This window comes from Podarcis raffonei, chromosome 1, assembly GCF_027172205.1.
Source record: "Podarcis raffonei isolate rPodRaf1 chromosome 1, rPodRaf1.pri, whole genome shotgun sequence".
NCBI lineage: Eukaryota > Metazoa > Chordata > Lepidosauria > Squamata > Lacertidae > Podarcis > Podarcis raffonei.
In genome coordinates this window covers 15773455-15796365 of record NC_070602.1, presented here as the reverse complement: position 1 = coordinate 15796365, position 22911 = coordinate 15773455, and the positions used below count along the sequence as shown (strand labels likewise).

The 22911-nt window shown below is 46.3% G+C and overlaps 2 protein-coding genes across 3 annotated transcripts in view; one reads left to right on the top strand and one right to left on the bottom strand.

Moving 5' to 3' along the window:
* Positions 1–175: 175 nt before the first annotated feature.
* ANKRD9 (ankyrin repeat domain 9) lies at positions 176–8285 on the bottom strand. 2 transcript variants are annotated; one of them, XM_053369947.1, is made up of 2 exons: positions 7941–8285; positions 176–1252 (listed from the first exon to the last, which is right to left on the bottom strand). In XM_053369947.1, the coding sequence occupies exon 2, from the start codon at positions 1166–1168 to the stop codon at positions 281–283; it is 888 nt and encodes a 295-aa protein (XP_053225922.1). In that variant the 5' UTR covers positions 1169–1252; positions 7941–8285; the 3' UTR covers positions 176–280. The 2 variants fall into 2 exon arrangements, with proteins under 2 accessions (XP_053225922.1, XP_053226013.1); XM_053370038.1 differs by lacking the exon at positions 7941–8285 and adding an exon at positions 6319–6424.
* The window catches only part of LOC128402317 (uncharacterized), a 59180-nt gene continuing 39506 nt past the window's right edge, over positions 3238–22911 (top strand). Inside the window, exons 1-3 of the mRNA XM_053366300.1 lie at positions 3238–3291; positions 7830–8775; positions 20578–20677. Of these exons, the coding sequence (XP_053222275.1) occupies positions 3238–3291; positions 7830–8775; positions 20578–20677 (1100 nt within the window). The remainder of the gene's footprint in view (positions 3292–7829; positions 8776–20577; positions 20678–22911) is intronic.

Here is a 22911-nt window from a genome sequence, read left to right as displayed (position 1 = left end):
TCATAGCCCTTGGCCATTGAGTCCAACAGCATTTGGAGAACCAAGGCTTGCTTTTAATATCTGCACAGCACCATCAAGCAAAACATTTCCTCTCAAACGCTCTGCAGGTATTCCACATTCAAATAAAAGACAACACCACAGTCAGGGCTTTTAAAAAAACAAATTCTAATTCCCACAGTTTTTATATTAAACACACCGGCTCTCCACGCAAGAGCCGAGAGCCCTATTTTCATCACGCAAGCGGGAACTGCGAAGGAAGGACGTCCCGGGGGGAAAGTTCTTAACTCTTCAGTTTCAGGTCCAAGGGCTTCAGGAAGTGTGGCAAAGGCAGGTCGTCCAGCGCCTCTGGGAACTGATCTGGCGTAATGGTCCCGATTAAGACTTGCATGGAACTCACAAAGAGGGAGGGAGGCGCTAAGCCCGCCAGCCACTGGAACCTGGGCTTCCCCAGCAGGTCCTGCCATTGCTCAGAGTCCTGCAGCAGCTGCTGCTTCATGGCACAGTGGGAGCCCCGAGGCACAAAGAGGAACAGGGAGTCCAGGAGAAGCAGCTTGGTGCGCAGGTTCGAGGCCGGACTCTCCCAGATCTGCTGCAGGAGGAGGTCCAAGGGTGTGTTCCCTGTGCAGTCAACAAGGCAGGGCGAGGCCCCGTGGCCCAGCAGCAGCAGCAAACACTCAGGCCTCACCAGCTCGCAAGCCACGTGGAGGGCGGTCTTGCCTCCTTCCACTCGGGTGCACCCTCTGCGGTCCAAATAGCTGGCCCGGTCGCTCGCTGGGAAGTCTCTGATGGCCTTCAGGATCTCCAGAAGGATGTGGACGCGGTTGTAGCGCACAGCCATAGCCAAGTGAGGAGCGGAGGAATGGCAGCAGCTGAAGTGAAGGCTGGGGATAGCCAGGGCGCTCTGAGGGAAGTTGCTCAGCAGGTAGCGGGCGTAAGGCTGGTGGTTATGCACCAGGGCGTAGAGGAGGGCCTCGGAAGGGGAGTAGGTGCTGACTTTGCCCCCTTCCTGCCAGTGGAAGGCCTCCATGCGCCTCATGTCCTCCAACAGCCACACGGGCAGCTGGTCCCTCACCGCTTGGTAGAAGGCAAAGGAGGACTTCTTGCATTGCTTCTGGGACTGGGAGCTGTGGCTGCTGTAGCTGCTCAGCCATTTGATGTTCCAGGGCATCGCTGGGGTGGAGCGTCAAGGAAGGTGGCTTCCCAATGGTCTACCAAGCCGTTTCTTCATGAAGGCCCAAGAGAGGTGAGAAAGCTGGGAAAGGAAGAAGCACAATGATTAAGACACACAAGCACACTGCTGGCCACTCAGACGTCGCCCCTCTGAGCCCATCGTACAATTCTTATCAGAGGGTGCTCTTTGACACAAAAGTTGTGCATGCACACAAAGGCCACCAGTCATAGATGATGGGAACTGCAGCCCAACAACACCTGAAATGCGGCGCTTTGGCTATTCCCAATTTAGCGTGTGTTTTACTTCGTGCCCCCGCAATCTTGCAAAGTTAACTGCAGTTTGGGGAGCGAGGCAATTTGGACCAGGAAAACATCATGGGTGTGTGTGTGTCAAAACACCTTAATTCCCCAGTGCTATAGTTCGTTCAAATTCAGACCCCCACGCCCAGCTGCAATAAAATAAAGACAAAAACATCAGGAGATTGACACTGCTCAGTTTTTTATGATCTGGCTTTTTTTTGAGAAGCAGGAGTTCTAGCCGCAGAACTCTCCCATAATGTGTTGTTTGGCCCTTATGACACGCGCTGGTTATCTCCTGCTTGGACTACTGCAATGCGCTCTATGTGGGGCTACTTTTGAAGGTGACTCGGAAACTACAACTATCCAGAACGTGGCTGCCAGGCTGGTGACTGGGAGTGGCCTCTGAGAGCATATAACACCGGTCCTGAAGGATCTATACTGGCTCCCAGTACATTTCCAAGCACAATTCAAAGTGTTGGTGTTGACAGAACCTTTAGAAGACATCTGCAGGCAGCCCTCTATAGAGAAGGTGTTAATGTTTGATGTTTCATTAAGCTTTTATATTTGTTGGAAGCCGCCCAGAGTGGCTGGGGCAGCCGAGGCAGATGGGCGGGATACAAATAAAAATTATTATAACTAACACTAAGTCCCCCCTCCCCACTGAGTGTAATGGTATTTATCCATGTGCTTTCATCAAGCAACTCTGTGTAGTTCAGAAACACGCATTCTCAAAATACCTGTACAGTACCCAAACCGTATGGCCAAGCCAAAGGCACCTTCAACTCCAAAAGAAGGCTTTCTGAGAGCAAAAGTAGTCTTACCAGTGACTTTGCGGGACTATAGAAAGCTGCCAGGCCATTGGTCCACCTGGCTCTGTAGATCAGACAATATTGAGCTAGATGGACCAAGGGCCACAGCCAAAGGCAGCTCCCTATATTCCTTCCAGCACCACCCAGCGTGGAGCGGTGTTGTTGTAACTTAGTTGTAACTAGCCTTTATTGGCATAAGTTAAAACAGTGAAATCATACAAAGTCATCCAAATACACTGATAATTCAAACACATACAATAAAAAGACCAGTTAACCACCATTGAATAAATCAGGCAACTTTAGATTTAGCTTTAGAAATCTCAGCTAAGTATCACGAGACTATTTTGATAGTTTCGGGAGTATCATCCCTCAACAAATATCGGATTACAGACTCTCTGCAAATTGATATTTTGAGCTGTAAGGGAGTCACTAGATCTCTGGTGGGTGTTGAGAAAAGGGCAACCCAAAATTATGTGGTGTATTGTATCTGGTGTTTTCTCATTACAGGAACAAAATCTGTTCTGGGAGAGGATTTTTTTGAAACCTTCCAAACAATATAGATGAGGGGAATGCATTTAGACAAGCTAGCATAAACGCTCTGCCATGCGATGGAGTCTCTAAATCAGGCATAGGCAAACTCCGGCCCTCCAGATGTTTGGGACTACAATTCCCATCATCCCTAGCTAACAGGACCACTGGTCAGGGATTATGGAAATTGTAGTCCCAAACATCTGGAGGGCTGGAGTTTGCCTATGCCTGATCTAAATTATAAAAGTAATTAAGCATTACTCTATGGCGGGGCTGCAATCCTAAGTAGATGTGGCACAGTGGTTAGAGTGCTGGACTAGAACCTGGGAGACGAGGGTTCAAATCCCCACCCAGCTGTGAACTTCACTTGGCCACCTTGGGCCAGTTGCTCTCAGTCTATCCTACCTCACAGGGTTGTTGTGGGGGTTAAATGAGGAAAGAGGAGAACCACGTATATGCCAACTTGAACTCAATGGACAAAAAGGTGGGATATAAATTCAAAATTAAATAATTACAGGGGGTTTTTAAATGTTGATGTCCAGAGAGCCTTCTCTTTCCCTCCACTAACTCCTCTGCCTTCCTCCCCACCTCCCACATCACAATGGACTTTTAATTTTATGCTATTTTATTTATTAAATTTGTATGCCGCCCTCTATCTGAAGATCACAGGACTTGTGCATCCCACCAAACCCTCTGGCTGATTTAGCCACTGTCTGCAATGTCCTCCATTCTGCAGCAGAATCTTAAGCAGCTCTAGATAATAATTGCCTAAGCCCCCAATGAAGTCTGCAAGGACACTTCTCCCCTCATCCTTTCACCTCTTGTGCCTCCTGATTTTCAGCACAACAGTTAGCAATTAACTTTCCTCTCCTCCCCCCACTACCCCATGTCCCTTTTAAAAAAATATAATAAAATGGGGAGGGAAGAGCTGGTTGAACAAACAGGGCAGCTGAAATCTGGTCCGGACTGCAAACAACTTCCCTCAAGGCAGGTGAAACTGAAAACTGCAAAGTTAGCTTTTACCAGACACCAGGAATCTAAACAACTTGTAGGCAAAGATCTGTTCAGGGCCTTTGCCCTTGAGGTTTCCTAGGATAGGATAAGGAATATTACCCCCCCCCAAAGCCACATGACATCTATTTTGATTTAACTTACAAAGCTACCAAATTTTTTGCTCTATAAGACTCACTTTTTCCCTCCTAAAAAGTAAGGGGAAATGTGTGTGCGTCTTATGGAGCGAATGCAGGCTGCGCAGCTATCACAGAAGCCAGAACAGCAGGAGGGATTGCTGCTTTCACTGCGCAGCAATCCCTCCTGCTGTTCTGGCTTCTGAGATTCAGAATATTTTTTTTCTTGTTTTCCTCCTCCAAAAACTATGGTCTGGTGCATCTTATAGAGTGAAAAATATGGTATCTATGGTCACATTCACACCACCCATTTAAAGCACTGTGATACCATTTCAAATCACCATGGTTTCCCCTGAATAATTTGGGGAGCTGTAGCTTGCGAAAGGTGTTGAGAAATGTTAGGAAATAAGAGTGGTTTAACAGTGAATCCTTCTTCCCAGGGAACTATGGGAATTGTAGCACCCATAACAAACTACAGCTTCCAGAGATCTTTGGGGGAAGCCAAGACTGTTCAAAGTGCCATAAAGGTATCATGTGTAAATGTGACCGACGTCAAATTCATTGACTGGAAGTTCCTGGTGTAACAGAATGAAGAGCATGCCTTGCAACATCCTTAGATTGCGCCAAACTCTGTTGAGCAGGCATTTATCGTTAAGTTATCTCCCGCTTGGACTACTGCAGTGTGCTCTACGTGGGGCTACCTTTGAAGGTGACTCGGAAACTACAACTAATCCAGAATGCGGCAGCTAGACTGGTGACTGGGGGCGGCCGCCGAGACCATATAACACCGGTCTTGAAAGACCTACATTGGCTCCCAGTACGTTTCTAAGCACAATTCAAAGTGTTGGTGTTGACCGTTAAAGCCCTAAATGGCCTTGGCCCAGTATACCTGAAGGAGCGTCTCCACCCCCATCGTTCTGCCCGGAAGCTGAGGTCCAGCGCCGAGGGCCTTCTGGCGGTTCCCTCATTGCAAGAAGCAGGGAACCAGGCAGAGGGCCTTCTCGGTAGTGGTGCCCGCCCTGCGGAACGCCCTCCCATCAGATGTCAAAGCGATAAACAACTACCTGACATTCAGAAGACATCTTAAGGCAGCCCTGTTCAGGGAAGTTTTTAATGTGTGATATTTTAGTGTTTTTTGGCTTCTATGGAAGCTGCCCAGAGTGGCTGGGGAAACCCAGCCAGATGGGCAGGGTACAAATAGTAAATTATTATTATTATTATTATTATTATTATTGGCACAAAAAATAGTGGGAGGAGATCAGCTTGCTTTGACCCCCAAAGAGGCAAAAGATAGGTTATGAAAGTCAAAGTTTGAGGCATAAACAGCACGTCAAAGACTGAACAAGAATTACAACTGAAGCTCTTGGAACGATATGAGCTTCAGAACCGCAGTTCTTGACATGGTGAAGCAAATTGGTGGAAGGGCTGTGGCTCAGTGGCAGAACATGCATGCAGAATAGCCTTGGGTTCAATCCCAGCATCTCCAGTCCATATTGGAAATGTCTGAAAGCTAGAGAGCTGCTCCCAGGCAGTGTGTAGACAACAGATGAGCTGGATTGTCTGCCACCGAACCAGTGTAGGCAATACTGAGCTAGATAAACCAATGTTTAATTTGGACTCTTCCTTCCTTGGGAGTTTTTTAAAGCAGAGATTGGATGGCCATCTGTCGTGGAGGCTTCAGTTTATATTCCTGCTTAGCAGGAGCTTGGACTTGAAGAAGAGTTTGGATTTGATATCCTGCTTTATCACTGCCCTAAGAAGTCTCCAAGCGGCTAACAATCTCCTTTCTCTTCCTCCCCCACAACAAACACTCTGTGAGGTGAGTGGGGCTGAGAGACTTCAGAGAAGTGTGACTGGCCCAAGGTCACCCAGCAGCTGCATGTGGAGGAGCGGAGACGCAAACCCAGTTCACCAGATTACGAGTCCACCACTCTTAACAACTACACCACACTGGTTGATGACTCTTGGCATCCCAACTCTACAATTCTATGGTATAAGGCAGCTTCATTTGCTACTCTTTCTTCGTGGAACCTCAATGGGCTGCTCCAACTCCATGCATCCGAAACCCAGAATTTGTGCAGATTTAAAATTCAGAGAGGTAGCAAACTACAAATCTTCCCTACGCTCCCTCTGCACCCCCAGATTCCCAATCAGGATAACTCATGCAGTAATGTGACTTCTGATTTATTTATTTTCTTCCTTGTAGCAACTCTTGACAACAACCCAGTGCTCTCCCATTGTATTGGATTGCTCTGTGTGTGTGTGTGTGTGTGTGTGTGCAGGAGATGATGCCAAAGTTTGTGGAGTGAGTGCAGGGTTGGGGGAGGCTCCCTGGAAGGCAACTTTTAAAAATACATTTATTTATTATTGAATTTATATCCCACCTTTTTGTCCATTGAGCTCAAGGTGCCATATCCGTGGTTCTCCTCATTTAAACCCCAACAACAACCCTGTGAGGTAGGCGCGACTGACCACCGGAGTTTGGAAAAGGACTGCCTTACAGGCTTTGGAGCTGGTGGGTTTCCCAAGCACCTAATGGGGCAAAAGTTGTTGCTTTTTAGAAGGATATTCTCCTTTCCGGCATCTTTTGAGCCCAGCTCAGGAGGATTATCAAAGCACGCTGTTGTCACTGCTGCGTCTCTCTCTTCCTATTGATACCCCTGAGATGAGGGAACTCTGTCAGCCAACTCAGAAACACAGTTTTCTGTCATACTGGCGCTTGCTGAGAAGTTGAAAGGTACTCGCTTCCTGGCTCAGAGAAGCTTGCTATGAAACAACTGAGACTGTCACCTCGGTCGTTGGTCGGAATGGACAAACTATGAGGAGGTGTCACAGCGAATCAGCTGGCAGGCCCGTGACAGGAGCCTCAGTTCACATGAACACACTGGTGTCCCTGAGAACCCCAGCTGAGTGTAGCTATGCAAAAATACAGTGTGTAGTAAACTGGGTGTGCAACTGCACCCAACTATGAAGCTGCCACACCGCCAGCCTCACCCCGCTGCCAAATCTGGTTGCATTCTGGCAGCTGAGGTGAAAATGGTTTGAGTTGTGCGATTTACCACAAAAACTCACTCAATGCGCACTCTCTATTGGCCAGTTCGGTCATTTTGAGGGGCCCAAAGTGCTTTCAGTGTGAGGCAGCTGCTTGGTCCATCTAGCTCAGTACTGTCCACACTGACTGGCAGTTTCAGGGAGGGTGTCTCTCTCAGCCATACCTGAAGACGTTGGGGATTGAACCAGCGACGTTCTGCATGCCGGGCAGATGCTCTGCCACCGAGCTACAGCCTTCCCCATTTCAGACCAATGAAATGCCACAACTTCGTCTTTCCAGATGCTGCAGCCCCATGATCTAGCATCTCCCCACCTTCTCCAGCCACCTCCTCCTCGCTGCCTTCACCTTTCTCCCAACACAAGCCCAGGCTCCCCTCTCCAGGCCCTCCACCTCTCCTCACCTCCAAGCTCAGGAGTCCTGCTCCCCTCCTTGCTTGGCAAATCCTCTCTCCTGCCCCATGGCATTCTGAAGAGGACCTTATTACTTTTAGGGGAACGATCTCCGAGGCCAAGGCTTCAGAGCAGAATGGAAAGCTCCTCACAACCCCAGGCTCTGCAGCTCCCCGCCCCCCAAACTCTCCTTCTTTCTTCCTTGGAGGTTTTTAAGCAGAGATTGGACGGCCATCTGTCCTGGATGCTTTCCGTTGAGATTCCTGCATTGAAGGGGGGCTGGACTAGTTGATCCTTGAGGGTCCCTTCCAGCTTGACAATTCTACGATTCCCCCGCATCATTTCGAGGCGCCCCTCCCTCCCTCCTCTTCCCAGATCTCCATCTTCGCCACTCGCACCCCCAGTTCTCTCCTCCTTCGCCCCAGATCTCCCCTTGCGCCTCCTGCTTTTGCAGAGAAAGGGGTCGCCCGCCCCACTGGCGGGTGGGTGGGTGGACGGACGCCTCTCGGAGCCCAGGGGAAGCGGCTGCTCGACGGGAAAGAAGCCCGAGCGGAATCCTCCTTACCTCTCCTCCGCTGCCGGCGATGATGCCGCCTCGGACTTGGAGCGGGGAAATTGCGCGTGGGCGCCGACGCCGCTTGCCGGCTCCTTGCAGCCGAGCCGGCTTCCTGCTGCTGCTGCTGCTGCTGCTGCTGCTGCAATGAATGAGCTGCGCCTCTCGCTCCTGCTCTCCGCCCTCGGCAACCGCACGCAGCTCAGCCCGGCCCTCCGCCAGCTCCTCCGCGGCCTGCGCTCTCCTCTCCGCTCTCCTCCGCTCGTTGCCGCCGCTGCTTGCGCAGAGCTGGATCGCCGCTTCCCTTCCCGGAGCGCAGGAGAGGCAGCACCGCGCAGCAGCAGCAGCAGCAGCCAAACCTCAGCTGCCTCCTCTAGGCTCTTTTATCCCCTCCGGCTCGGGGAAGGTCAGTCCGGACCCGGGAAGCGTCCAGCGCCCCGTGATTGGTCCCCGCCCGGGGCTCCCCCAACTTCCCATTGGCTGCGAGGGAGGAGAGGCCGGCGCCCCGCGACGATTGTTTGCGTCAGAGGGAGGCGAAGTTCCAAGGAACTTGGCCGGGCTGCGCGCGCGCCATGGAGACCAAGCGAGGACGCGGAGGGAGGCAAGAAGAAAGGGGTGACTCAGGTGGCATGGGTACCACCCACCACCCCCGCAAAGGGGATCAGGTGGTCCCTCCCAGGCGCATCAGAGTTGGGAGAGCCCAACTTCCACATGCACGGGCGCGGATCCTCTTCCTTCCTTCCCCTTCTCTCCAAATCTCTCGCAACCTCTTGGGGTTTTGCAGGCTTGCAAGTATCCAACTTTGCTGCTGCTAACTTTTTATTTGTTTACTTCATGTGTGCACTCAGTGAGTCATCATCACCTCCACTATGGAGAAGAGCTCTTCCGAAATCTATCAGGAAGAGCAGGGGTTTACTTTGACCTCTACGCACAGGGAGGCGCGCAGAGGGGCCCTTGCTGGGCGCGGGAGGGTTGTTGTCGTCGTTGTTCTCCACATTCAGCGTGAGCAGTTGTGCGTCGGGTCTGAAAGTGGGAAGAAAGTGACACACCTCAGGGTTCGCCCCAGGGACAATCCGTTGCCTAGAACCTGAAATTAATGATTAAGGCTGTGTGACATTTGGGCTGTGCCCAGGAATTATATTTGATTTTTTTTTAAGGGTGTGTGGTTTTGTATGTGTATTCCCATTGCCTTAAAAATGGAACTAAAACCTATATTGCTTGGATTTGAATGCACAACCTCTTTAAAACCAGGTCTGTCCTACTTGTGGTCGCGGTGCTCACAAGTGGATTTGTACGGTTGACTAGAAGATGTTTTTAAGGTTGCTTGTGAAAGCATTCTTGCAGTCTTATTCCAAGCATGTTTGCTCAGAAGTATGTTGGATTGTGGGACACGGGTGGTGCTGTGGGTTAAACCACAGAGCCTAGGACTTGCTGATCAGAAGGTCGGCGGTTCAAACCCCTGCAATGGAGTGAGCTCCCGTTGCTTGGTCCCTGCTCCTGCCAACCTAGCAGTTCGAAAGCACCTCAAAGTGCAAGTAGATAAATAGGTACCGCTCCGGTGGGAAGGTAAACAGCGTTTCCGTGCGCTGCTCTGGTTTGCCAGAAGCAGCTTAGTCATGCTGGCCACATGACCCGGAAGCTGTACGCCGGCTCCCTCGGCCAATAAAGCGAGATGAGCGCTGCAACCCCAGAGTCGGCCACGACTGGACCTAACCCTAACCCTTTACCTTTTACATGTTGGGTTGTGAGTGACCTTTCAGCAGCACATACAGTAACTCCCTGTGGGTCCCCAGATGTTGTTGGACTACAACTCCCATCATCCCTGACCACTGGTCATGCTGGCTAGGAATGATGGGAGTTGTAGTCCAACAACATCTGGGGACCCACAGGTTGAGAAACACTCTGCTAAATGGACACCATATATATAAAAAAGAGGAAAGTGTGCATTTTTCCTTCAAAAGTCTTGCTTCCTATCCAATTTAATAAATCAGCTAAGATTAATTAACCAGGTGACAGCCCTGGAAGTCAGTCCTCCTGATTTCAACGGAATTTGGCCCTGTGCAGCTCTGCCAACCTTTGGGGGGCCAGTTGACACATTCGGAATTTTGAGGAAGTGCCGTGGTCCCGGAAATGTTGCTGTAGGGATGTGACGTAACAAAAAAATGGCTACCAAGAGCAGCAAGAAAGACAAGACGGCAAAATGGTGCAAGTCCCCCATCAAGCGGGGGTGGGAGGCACTGTTACACTCACTCACAGAGAGAAGCTCTGTTCAGAGCAGCAGGGAGGCTGGGTGTCCAATCCAGGCACCCAGGGAAAGTTTACAGGGGTGGCATGCTCAGTGCTGGGGAGGCTGAGCCAGTGCAAACAGGAACTTCAATATGTGCTATAATCTGGCCTTGGAATGTGTTAGGAAAGTGTATCATTCAGAGTGTTTGCCAAGCTCTAGAAACCTAGACTGAGGCAAATAGCATTGTACATTCCCCACTGAAAGTAGGTCAATGCAATCCAAACAAAGCTATGAAGATCTCCGGCGATGTCCCAAATTTCATTTATTTGGTCTGGCAAAACTTAGGAAATGCCAAAACCAGTGTCTGAAATTGAGCTTCAGACCCCAGGCCAAAATAACCCTCGATTAACGCAGTTCTGAGAGAAACAGTTTAAAAGCCTTGTTGACCTACCCAGGGTAAAAAAAAACCAGGCTGCTGCATTTGGAGACCCGCTGACGTTTCTGAGCTGTTTCCAAGGGCAGCCCCCATTGAACACAGAGTAGTAATTAGAAGGGGGTGGAGTCAGCAAAGCCCTTCCGCCTGGCAACCATTCCACAGTGCATTCACCTTAATGGAGAATGAAATCTGAACCTTCGGAACATTGTGCTAATAGGAACAGAAGATGAGTTTGAGGATTAGCTGTGGCTTTCTTTCGCCCAAGGTCACTCGCACGTAGCCACTTTTGATAGTAATGATAAGACTGTTGTCAGTACAATACCATTCTGGTACTTTGTTGTGATGATATAGACACAAATGGGGCTGGTTTCCTTGACCAAAGGTTTGCACTTAACAATTAAATTTTAGTTGGTATTATGCCATATCTATGTGGCTACTTTTGAGCCATATGATAAGCCATATGAATAAGCACTGAGCCAAAACGTGTCCACCAGTTTCCCAGAAGTTTCCTTCCCTGAGAAAAAAGACTTCCATTTTCCTCCTTCGTTCTCAAGGCAATTTAGATTATCTTTAGCATTTCTGTGGGCGCAGGATTTTGAGCTTACCTTGAGCTGCAAGGCAGTCGAGAAAGATGTGTCTTTTTCTTTCCTGTTTCTCTCCAGTGCTCTGTGGCCTATCAGTCTGCCTGCACTTCTTGATCTGGAAAAAGCCACATGTTGCCTTCTCCTGGTCTTCCATTGCGGCTTCTAGAAGCTGTCAGTATGCGACAGTGGGCACAGCTCAGGAAGCCCATTTGACTAGTCAACTAAACCAGGTGCTGGTAGCTGGGGGGTCTCAAACCCTCGGTGAATTAGAGTAAGGTTACCAGATTTTTTTCAGTGAATCCGGGGACACTTTTCAGCTTCAACAGGAATGATAGGTTTTTGTCAGAGGACTGATTTGTAAATCCAGGGACTGTCCCCGGGAAACGGGGATGTCTGGTAACCTTAAATTAGAGACTTCCCCTGCATGCAAAGACAGGCTCAGGCGGATTGAGAAGACAAGACCAATATTGGGCCCAACAGTAGATAAGGCCGGTGCCAGATTTATGTACAGTCATAAAGGTAAAGGTAAAGGGACCCCTGACCATTAGGTCCAGTCGTGACCGACTCTGGGGTTGCGGTGCTCATCTCGCTTTACTGCCTGAGGGAGCCAGCGTACAGCTTCCGGGTCATGTGGCCAGCATGACTAAGCCGCTTCTGGAGAACCAGAGCAGCGCACAGATACGCCGTTTACCTTCCCTCCGGAGCGGTACCTATTTATCTACTTGCACTTTGACGTGCTTTCGAACTGCTAGGTTGGCAGGAGCAGGGACCAAGCAATGGGAGTTCACTCCGTCGCGGGGATTCGAACCACCGACCTTCTGATCGGCAAGTCCTAGGCTCTGTGGTTTAACCCACAGGGCCACCCGCGTCCCTATGTACAGTCATACCTCGGGATAAATACGCTTCAGGATAAGTATTTTTGGGTTGCGCTCTGCGGCGACCCGGAAGTAACGGAGCGTGTTACTTCTGGGTTTCGCCGCTCGCACATGCGCAGACGGTCAAAATGACGTCATGCGCATGCACGGAAGCTGCGACCCGCACACGCACAGTCGCGTCTTACGTTCTGTTCAGGATGCGAATGGGGCTCCGGAACGGATCCCGTTCGCATCCCGAGGTACCACTGTATAAGCTAAACAAGCTATAGCTTAGGCCCCCAAAAAATTTAAAGAGAAAAAAATCCTGGATGTACATTTACAAAATATAAGATAAAAAACAAATAAAACCTACATACAGCAACAGTTTTTTGTGTTGTGTAGGCTCCTATTTTGTTATGTACAAATGGATTTAGATACCTATTAGGTCCATAAATTACCATATAGCATATATTCAGCACAAAAGACAGCGACAATTTGTTGTTGACAAAGGACAGCTGGACATATAAAGGGCCTCATCAGTAGCTTAGGGCCGTATCAAAACTAAACCCAGCCCTAGATAAGGCAGTTTCTGCACATGCTGTAGAGGGAAGTGAGGGGCAGATGGGGCTCATTAACCTAGGAAGGAAGCCCATCTAGGAGAAGAAAAACTCTGACCCAAACCTCTGCTTCCTTTTGGGACATTGTTATGTACTGAGGATCCAAAATGCAGCAGCCTGATTGGTCCTAGAACAAAAGGATCCAGAATGCAGCAGTCTGATTGGTCCACATGAGCCACCCAATCCAGCTCCAGGTGGAAGTGAATCCGCAGCCTGATTGGCCTACAGGAGAATCCCAGAATTAGCCAATCACGTGGGGCCCATTGTGTAAATAAGGTATATAAAGCAGACATTCTGGGGGAACTTCCATTCCTCCTCAGCACTATGAGCTGAATAAAGAGCATGAAATCCACTCTCGACTCCAAGTATATTTCAGACATCTTTGAGAGAAGAAAAGGCTAAGGAGCAAAGACTACATCAGGGACGAAATGAGGCTTTTTTTCACCCGGGTCAAAGACCCAGTTTGGCACCCCTCCCAATGCACACAAACACAGACTGGGAACCTCAATGGTGCCCCTCTGGAGACTTCACCCGGGGCTATGGCTCTGCCCTACACAAATCCAGAGGGGAGGCCTTAAGATGTTTGGATGGTGCCTTGTACACCTCCTTCCGGCAACTCCTGCAGCCAAGCTAGTGCCAAATGTATCGCTCTGCTTTCCTTTGGACCACATCAGCCATCGGTTTGACTTCACTCTCGAAGGTGCACTCCACTGTCTTTCTAGACAGGTGCATGCCAACCATCTACTATGCAACTCCTTCACATCTGCATGAACGCCAACTGCAAGGAGTTCTTTAGGAAAAGAAATACCGAAATCGAAAAAAAGAATTTTCTTATATGCGACCACCGCAGCTAGGATGGTAATAGCATCTAAATGGAAAGCTAAAGAACTACCTACCAAGGAGGAATGGATTCTCAAATTTAAAATTGGCTAAATTAACAGCATCCATACCACAGCAGTCAAATCAAAAACTAAAAAGCGAATGGCAATGTTTTGATGATTATATGACAAAATATTGCTCTGAAAAAGACATGCTAATATGCCTAGATTAAGAATGTAAATGCATCAAAACAATAAATTATCAATGACATATAGAGAAAGTAAAAACAATCAGAATGCAATGATAAGAGTAAAATTGATTCTAGAGAAGATGAGTAGTGGTGGAGGGAAGTTAAACAGGCTGGTGGGTTTATTTTATTTTGTTTATGTTTTTTTCTTTTTGGATATTGTATAATGATTTAATGTTTCTTTTCTGTTATGTATTATTTCTCTTTTTTTAATTAAATTGTATAATGGAAAATCTAAATAAAAATACAAAAAAAGAAAAAAAAAGAATGGCCAATGGTCCTTGAAAATTAGCAACAGTCTTATCAAACATGGCCACAGACTCTCCACCCGGATATATGCCCTTCAAGAACACAGTCAGCAGGAGCCAAGTCCTTTTGGACCCCCAGTAAATTGTGTGGGCAGCCTGTCTCTCTGCTTGTTCCAATATTTGCTTTGTCTTAGCTGCTCTGGGAGAGGCCCACTCAGCTCCTCTGCATCCAAGAAGACTCCTTAGGTTCAAAGCCCAGTTAGTGTGAGCCATCATTTTGCCCTGTGCCATGCCAAGATAAACTGGCACTAACAATGGGCTCTGCTTTTCGTTTCCCTGTTTTTGCTGTTTTCATCTGGGAACCCCACAGTGACTCAGACAGTGAGGGAGGACATGAGTTGGAAACAATGACCTAAGCAAAGACAGACACCAGCAGCTCTTGTTATTTGAGCTTCCTGGAGTCTCTGATGCCTGTTCGCTTTGGAGCCCACAAAGGCTTCAACCCAAACATGTTGAATTCCGTGACATCTGGGGAATCAAAGGAATCTCGCTTTCCTTTTCTTTTTTTTAAAAAAGGAATGTTCCAGGAACCAAAGCTTTCCAAGGCAGCATCTATGGTCCATCCAAGCCTGAAATAATCCTGAAAAGGAATTGTTTCTGCTTCACATTACATTCACACGCGAGCAGTAATGAAATGTTTAAAAAGGGATTCCTTCTACTGCACTGTTATGTAAACAAGACTATGGGAAAAGACCCAGGACACCAAAGCCAAGGTTCTTGTTATTCTGAGCTCAAATGAAGGGAATGTGATGATGTAACAATACAGCCTGAGAAGAATATTATTATTATTATTATTATTATTATTATTATTATTATTATTATTATTATTTGTATGATGCCCTATACCCGGAGGTCTCAGGGTAGTTCACAGAATGAAATCAAAATATAAAATCACAAAATATATAACAAAATAAAAACAACAACCCTATAACCCCCCCCAAAAGAAACCACATTCTCAAAGGACATAGGATGTCAATCAAATAGACCAAAGGCCTGGTTAAAAAAACGCTTTTGCATGACGCCTAAAGATGTGTGCATACTCCGCAATAAATAACTGTCCCTCCCAAATATTTATGCAATGCTTTTTCCTCCTTTAATGATCAAAATTCAGACAAAAGTGCCGTATTTTTCCATGTATAAAGATAGGTTTCCCCCCCTAATAAATTATGTCAAAAATTAGGGGATGTCTTATACACGGATAGTGCCAAGGCCATTTTCTTAAATCTGAGTCCCCCCAAATAGGGGGCATCTTATAGACGGGAAAATATGGTAATTCCCAAGGAAAATGATGAAGACGAGTGTGACATCTCCTTCAATAAATCACAGAAAGAATCACCGAAGACTCTTGTCATCTTCTCAGAGGCCTCAAGTACAGGAAGTGCCAGCTAGGAAAGTCACATGGGAATGTGTTTTGAACAATTATATTTTTAAAAAAACACCCACCCACTTCCCCTCTGTACAGAAAAAAATGGAACAGATGTTTCATGGTAGCACAGAGTCATCTAGGAGATTTCCATGCAAATGGTCAAATCCAGACAGCTCCACCCTGCTTGTGGGGCATGAGATGTTTCTCTCGTTTGAAGCAATGAAATTCACACTTGCAGTGCTTTTTTATATCTCTCTATATAAAAAAAAACTTTCAGCTTCCAGTCTTTATATTTATAGTAACATAGTTTTTATTCATTTTCATCTTAATACTGTTTAACATGGTTGCATTGAGATATTTCTTTGTTTACATTAAAGCATATGACCTGCATCAATGACATGAAATTAAAAATAAAAGTAAAGCAACAATAAACACTCAGACAAACGTTTATGAATATATTAACAAAGCTGTGTCAAAGTGTGTATATCAAAATGATTACTGCATTTGCAGTACTGCCACTAAAGTAATAGCAGCAGCAGCAGCAGCAGTAATTATTTTTTATTATTTTTTATTTTATTTTATTTTATTTATTTTGTCACCCATCTGTCTGGGTTGCCCCAGCCACTCTGGGTGGCTCCCAACAAAATATTTAAAACACAATAAAACATCAACCATTAAAAACTTCCTTGTACAGTGCTGCTTTCAGATGCCTCCTAAAAGTCATATAGTTATCTCCTCGACATCTGCTGGGAGGGTGTTCCACAGCAGGGTGCCACTACCAAGAAGGCCCTCTGTCTGGTTCCCTGTGACTTCACTTCTCGCAGTGAGGGAATTGCCAGAAGGCCCTCGGAGCTGGATGATGGGGCTGGAGATGCTCCTTTAGGTATACAGGGCTGAGGCCATTTAGGGCTTTACAATAAATCCACATTAAGCAATGGGCTGCTTTAATATCCAAAAGGGAAGCCCAAGTAAGTCCAAGAAGTCCTTATTTCCATTGTGAACATTATATCCGCATTCCCATAGTAGTGACAATTAAGAATTCGCAAGGAACATGGGAGGGACTGTCACTATTGCATCTCCTGATTTCCTCAATTGAAGAGTTAATCTTTCAAACTCAGCACAGCTTACACTCCAATGATCTGGTGATATATATTGACTTTGGCCAGATTCTACATTCAGCCCATTTGACATTTTGGATTCTGACTCATCCATTGGGTGAGCTGGAGCTGTTTCTGATTAAACAGTGCTGGGTTTATACCAAGGAGAGTAATCTGCCTTCAGATGACAGCAAATGATAGCAAAATATTGTTTTCTAAAGAGACAGATAACACATTTTTTCTTTTTCGTTGAGTCTGCAAATGCAGCTGGTTGGAGAGGACCAAAAGAGGTACTGAAGAAACAGCAACTTCCCCTGCACTGCGTGTGTTTGATTTTACAGGAAGGGCCAAAGCTCTTCATGCAAAACAGCTGATTTGCATGAAGTCAACGGGGATTAATTCCCAAATTAATCCCTGGAAACCTGCTGTCACCCAATGTGGACAATATTGAGCTAGATGGACCAAATGGCTTCATCTAAGACAGATTTCTATGATGCTGATGATCCATTGTGAGCAGAGAACCTCATAACACCCAAACCTGTTTTTCTCTTCCCTCCTCATCCCTTTATTCTTGTGTGCTGTGTCCTTCTAGATTGTAAGCTTGGGTGCTGGGCTTGTTTTGTTTTCTTGTTGTTGTTGTTTAGTCGTTTAGTCGTGTCCGACTCTTCGTGACCCCATGGACCAGAGCACACCAGACACTCCTGTCTTCCACTGCGTCCCACAGTTTGGTCAAACTCATGTTATTAGCTTCGAGAACACTGTCCAACCATCTTGTCCTCTGTCGTCCCCTTCTCCTTGTGCCCTCCATCTTTCCCAACATCAGGGTCTTTTCCAGGGAGTCTTTCCTTCTCATGAGGTGGCCAAAGTATTGGAGCCTCAGTTTCAGGATCTGTTCTTCCAGTGAGCACTCAGGGCTGATTTCCTTAAGAATGGATAGGTTTGATCTTCTTGCAGTCCATGGGACTCTCCAGAGTCTCCTCCAGCACCGTAATTCAAAAGCATCAATTCTTCAGCGATCAGCCTTCTTTATGGTCCAGCTCTCACTTCCAAACATCACTACTGGGAAAACCATAGCTTTAACTATACGGACCTTTGTTGGCAAGGTGATGTCTCTGCTTTTTCTTACTGACCCGTATCTGGGAGCTTTTCAGTGCTGAAGAGTAGCCTAAAGAAGGCTTTGCATGAAGGGCTGAATGAATATTAGTGCTGTCATTTATTTATACATTTGTGTATAGGGTCCTTTGCATATTATCGCAAAGAAAGAGAGAGGTCTTTGCCTAAGGAACAATGTTGACAGTGCCCCCAGCAGTTACTAAATGTTTGAAGGACTGAGCCAGGAGGAAGATCCATATGAATGGTTCCATCACCAAAAATGGAAGTGCACAAGGACCATATTCCCTCTAGGCCAGGCTTGGCCAAACTTGGCCCTCCTGCTGTTTTGGGACTACAGTTCCTATCATCCCTGACCACTGGCCCTGTTAGCTAGGGATGATGGGAGTTGTAGTCCCAAAAGAGCTGGAATGCCAAGTTTGGCCATGCCTGCTCTAGGCCAAGCCTTGGAGGAACAGGAAGGATACATACCAACCATGGGTGTGGTCACGTAAGAGTTGGCATGGCCAAAATTAGTGTTGCCCACCTATGAACACAAACAGCATGCATGGATTCATTCTTATGTCTAATGTCTAATGATAAAGATATACAGAGCCGACTTTCTCTTGACTTGAGGATCTGGAGGGGGGGGGGGCTAAGAAGACCTTGTGGTCCTCCAAAAGCTGCTGAACTCCAACTCACATGGCCAATAAATCACAAATGATGGGAGTTGCTGTCCGACAATATCTGGAGGGTAGCAGGTTGCCCAGGCCTGATTGAGGGATTATGGAATGGTGGTATTCTGTAGCGAGGAAAGTCTACTACTAGAACTCTGATATTTAAAAATAAGGGATAACCTTTTACGAGAATAGATGCCTGGCAATCCCACCGTCATCTTAATATAGCTTGTTATGTTTGCTGCGTTAGATATATATTAGCGAGAATAGGCTGCACTGGCAGGAACACTCTGAGCCCAAGGCTTTGGCATAAATATAGAAACAAAACAACACAGCAGGAGAGGCATCTGTGATCTATAACCTAAGATGTACAAGGGAAAGGCAGAAAATAGGCCTTCATTACAAGGCATTCTACATATATTCCATTCGCTTATGATGACACATAGTCCTATATACAAAATGCCCTTACACTGCATGTTGTGAAGAGGTATGTCCCACTGAGTTCCACAGTACTTTGTTGTTGTTTAGTCGTTTAGTTGTGTCCGACTCTTCGTGACCCCGTGGACCAGAGCACGCCAGTCTTCCACTGCCTCCTGAAGTTTGGTCAAACTCATGCTGGTGGCTTCGAGAACACTATCCAACCATCTCGTCCTCTGTCGTCCCCTTCTCCTTGTGCCCTCCATCTTTCCCAATTTCAGGGTCTTTTCCAGGGAGTCTTCTCTTCTCATGAGGTGGCCAAAGTATTGGAGCCTCAGCTTCAGGATCTGTCCTTCCAGTGAGCACTCAGGGCTGATTTCCTTCAGAATGGAGAGGTTTGATCTTCTTGCAGTCCATGGGACTCTCAAGAGTCTCCTCCAGCACCATAATTCAAAAGCATCAATTCTTCGGCAATCAGCCTTCTTTATGGTCCAGCTCTCACTTCCATACATCACTACTGGGAAAACCATAGCATAAAGGGCATACAGAATTGTAGTCTTACACCTTAAGGATTCGTGATTTCCTGTACATGGGGCAAATTGACACATCCAAACTGTGTCAGATATTTAGCAAGATGTGCAGGCGTGTAAATCAGTCTATATCATTGCTTACCCATGCATGCCTATGTCAGCCATTGCTGGCATCGAGGTGGCCTGGAAAGGGAGGACACATGACGTCTCCTGCTCTGCAAAATGCACAGTCACCTAGAGACCACCGTTAAATCGCCACTGGTGATCAGGCAAGTGGTTATTTACAAGTCCTGCAGAAAATTACATTTATTTGGCAAGCGTTCCAGTGTGGCATAACGGTTCGACGAGCAGAGTAGGATTTAGGAGATTCAGGTTTAAATCCCTATTCAGCCTTGAAACTGAGCGATTTGGGGTCAGTTACCCTTTTCGCTCTAATTTACCTCACAGGACTGTTGTGATGATAAAATATGGAACGGGGAGAAGTCTTGCTACGCTGCCTTAAGCTCCTTGGAGCTTTTACGTGTGAGACACTGGGGCTCACTAGCTGTCTTCTTGTTTTTGCAAGTAGTTGCAGATATTCATAGCTAAATAAATAAAAACAGCTCTGTTTCTTTGCTTTCCTCCTAGCAACCTCATAAAGAAAACACTCGTTCCTCTCTTTCAACTTTCAACCAATCAAAACCGTAGCGCTAAGTTTCTGTTTCCCAAGAAAAGGATTTTTTGCTACCCATTTCCTGAAAACCTGGGCAGCACCTTTGGGTTTCTATTTTTTTTTAATAAGATATGTATTAGCTTTTTCACACATTATAAGCACACATATCACAACAAAAAACAAAAACATACACCATAAACACACACAAAACACACAAAACACCACATGTATAACTTCAATCCCTTATTTTCATAAAACTTATTTTCCCGACCTCCTCGTACCTCCCCTTACTGCATTCCAATGCCTAATTAATTTTGATCAACAAATCCCTCCCTAATTTCTAATAAATAATTTTAACCTTTCTTTTCATATTGCATAATGGTTACAGCATACAACCTCATATTTTCCAAATCCACAACGTCTTAGCATTCAACAATTTTACAATGTTTCTTAAGATAGTCTTTAAATTTCTTCCAATCTTCTTCCGCCGTCTCTTTTCCCTGGTCTCGGATTCTGCCAGTCATCTCTGCCAGTCCCATATAGTCTATAACTTTCATCTGCCATTCTTCCACGGTGGGTTCTATTCCTCTGGGTTACTTTTGGTTTTCATTTTTTGGTCCCTGCCTCCACCTGCCCCTCAGGTACACATCCATTGCCACCTCCAAGCTCCTCGTCTGATCACACAATCGGACCACAACTCCTTTGCTAATATTGTCATTGTATTTCCAGGGTACCCAAATCTTGTAGCATTTGCAGAAGCAGCATCATTAGATCAGGAAGAGCAGTGTTCATCTGAGCTTCCTAACAGTCCAGGAAGACTCTCATGCAGGTAAGTGCAGACAGTCCGAATCTAGCAGCCATTCTCAATTCTAATCTCAGACATCACTCTAAACCTTTTATTTATTAGTGTTTTTTTAATTGCATCTCCAGTGGTACCTTGGGTCAAGAACTTAATTCGTTCTGGAGGTCCGTTCTTAACCTGAAACTGTTCTTAATCTGAGATACCACTTTAGCTAATGGGGCCTCTTGCTGCCGCTGCACCGCTGGAGCACGATTCTGAGGTAAAGTTCTTAACCCGAGGTACTATTTCTGGGTTAGAGGAGTCTGTAACCTGAAGCGTCTGTAACCCGAGGTACCACTGTATATCCCACCATTTCTCCAAAGAGTTCAAGGTGGTGTACATGGCTTTGCTCCACCTCAATTAATCCCCACACAACAACCCTGTGAGGTAGGTTAGGCTGAGAGCAGTGCGAGTGGCCCAGTGAGCTTCATGGAAGAGCCAGGATTAGAACTGTGGTCTCCTGGGTTCTACGGGACGCAGGTGGCGCTGTGGGTTAAACCACAGAGCCTAGGACTTGCCAATCAGAAGGTCGGTGGTTCGAATCCCTGTGACGGGGTGAGCTTGCATTCATCACAGACCTATAAACACATGATGAAGGCAATGTAATGCTTTAAAGGGAAAGGGAAAGACTCACGCAACGCAAATCTGTATTATTATCTTAAGCTCCCCCCCCCCAGAATTCTGGGAACTGTAGTTTGTTAAGGGCACTGAGAGTTATTAGAAGACCCCCTGTTACATTTCTCCAAGCCACAATTCCCTGGGAAGAGGGATTGACTGTTAAACCACTCTGGGGAAGAGGAATAACTACAGTGGTACCTCGGGTTATGAACTTAATTCGTTCCGGAGGTCCGTTCTTAACCTGAAACTGTTCTTAACCTGAAGCACCACTTTAGCTAATGGGGCCTCCCGCTGCCACCGTTCCGCCGCTGTGTGATTTCTGTTCTCATCCTGAAGCAAAGTTCTTAACCTGAGGTACTATTTCTGGCTTAGCGGAGTCTGTAACCTGACACGTATGTAACCTGAAGCGTATGTAACCCGAGGTACCACTGTATTAGTGAGAAGACCGCAGTGGTAGATTTTCACAAAGTAAACTGCTTGGGGTGTGATGTTTTAAAATCGCTTTTCCAGTGTGGTGTAGTGGTTAAGAGCGGTAGTCTCGTAATCTGGTGAACCAGGTTCGCTTCCCCACTCCTCCACTTGCAGCTGCTGGGTGACCTTGGGCTAGTCACACTTCTTTGAAGCCTCTCAGCTCCACTGACCTCACAGAGGTCCTTAGGGTAGTGATAAAGCGGGATATCAAATCCAAACTCGTCTTCTTCTTCTTCTTGTAATTCTGGAGTAGTCTCCAATGAGTTGTGCCTGGTAAGGCAAACATTGTGCCTATTTACTTTGGGGGTTAATGTTCACTGTAGCAACAGGTTCCAATCTGCAATGCTTCCTTGCCCTAATTCTGTCTTCCTGTTACAGAAGCAACTTTCTAAAATGGATAATTAGTCCATTGTTGTTAATTGTTACGTTTCATATTGTAAGCTCCACCAGCAAGTAGACTTTATTTTTAAAAAAAAGAAAAAAAGAAAATGACAATCTGATTGTCACAGAGCTGCTCTGCAACTGCTGTTTGCTTTGGCCGTTTGCTTAACAGGGTTAAGCAAGTAGGAAAGTTTATTGCAAGAGGACAGAGACCTGGCCTTGGCTTTAGGAAGCAAAGTTTAGGCAGGCCAACGGATCAGCCTCCATTTCCAAACTACACTTGTCAGCACATTTTCTTGCTCATCATGAAGATTTTTTCTTAGCTATTTCATTTTTTAAAAAAAGTTTATTTGGGTTTTCAGATTTACAAACAATCATATAGAAAACAAATAAGACAATATCCATAAGTCCCCATTGACTTCCTTCCTCCCCTTTTGTGAGTCCTTATGTTAACTTTTTCTCCGTCATCTTCTCTGTTAATCAGTTCTACTAAATCTTCAATAAAACCATAGTTCTAGTTATAGGTAGGTAGCCATGTTGGTCTGCTGTAGTCGAAACAAAATAAAAAAATTCCTTCCAGTATCACCTTAGAGACCAACTAAGTTAGTTATTGGTATGAGCTTTCGTGTGCATGCACACTTCTTCAGACACTTCTGGCATTTTTTTATTTTGTTTCAATAAAACCATAGTCCAACTTTTAACCATGAACGTCATTCCAATCCTACTAATAACTGTAATTGTTTACAATGTTT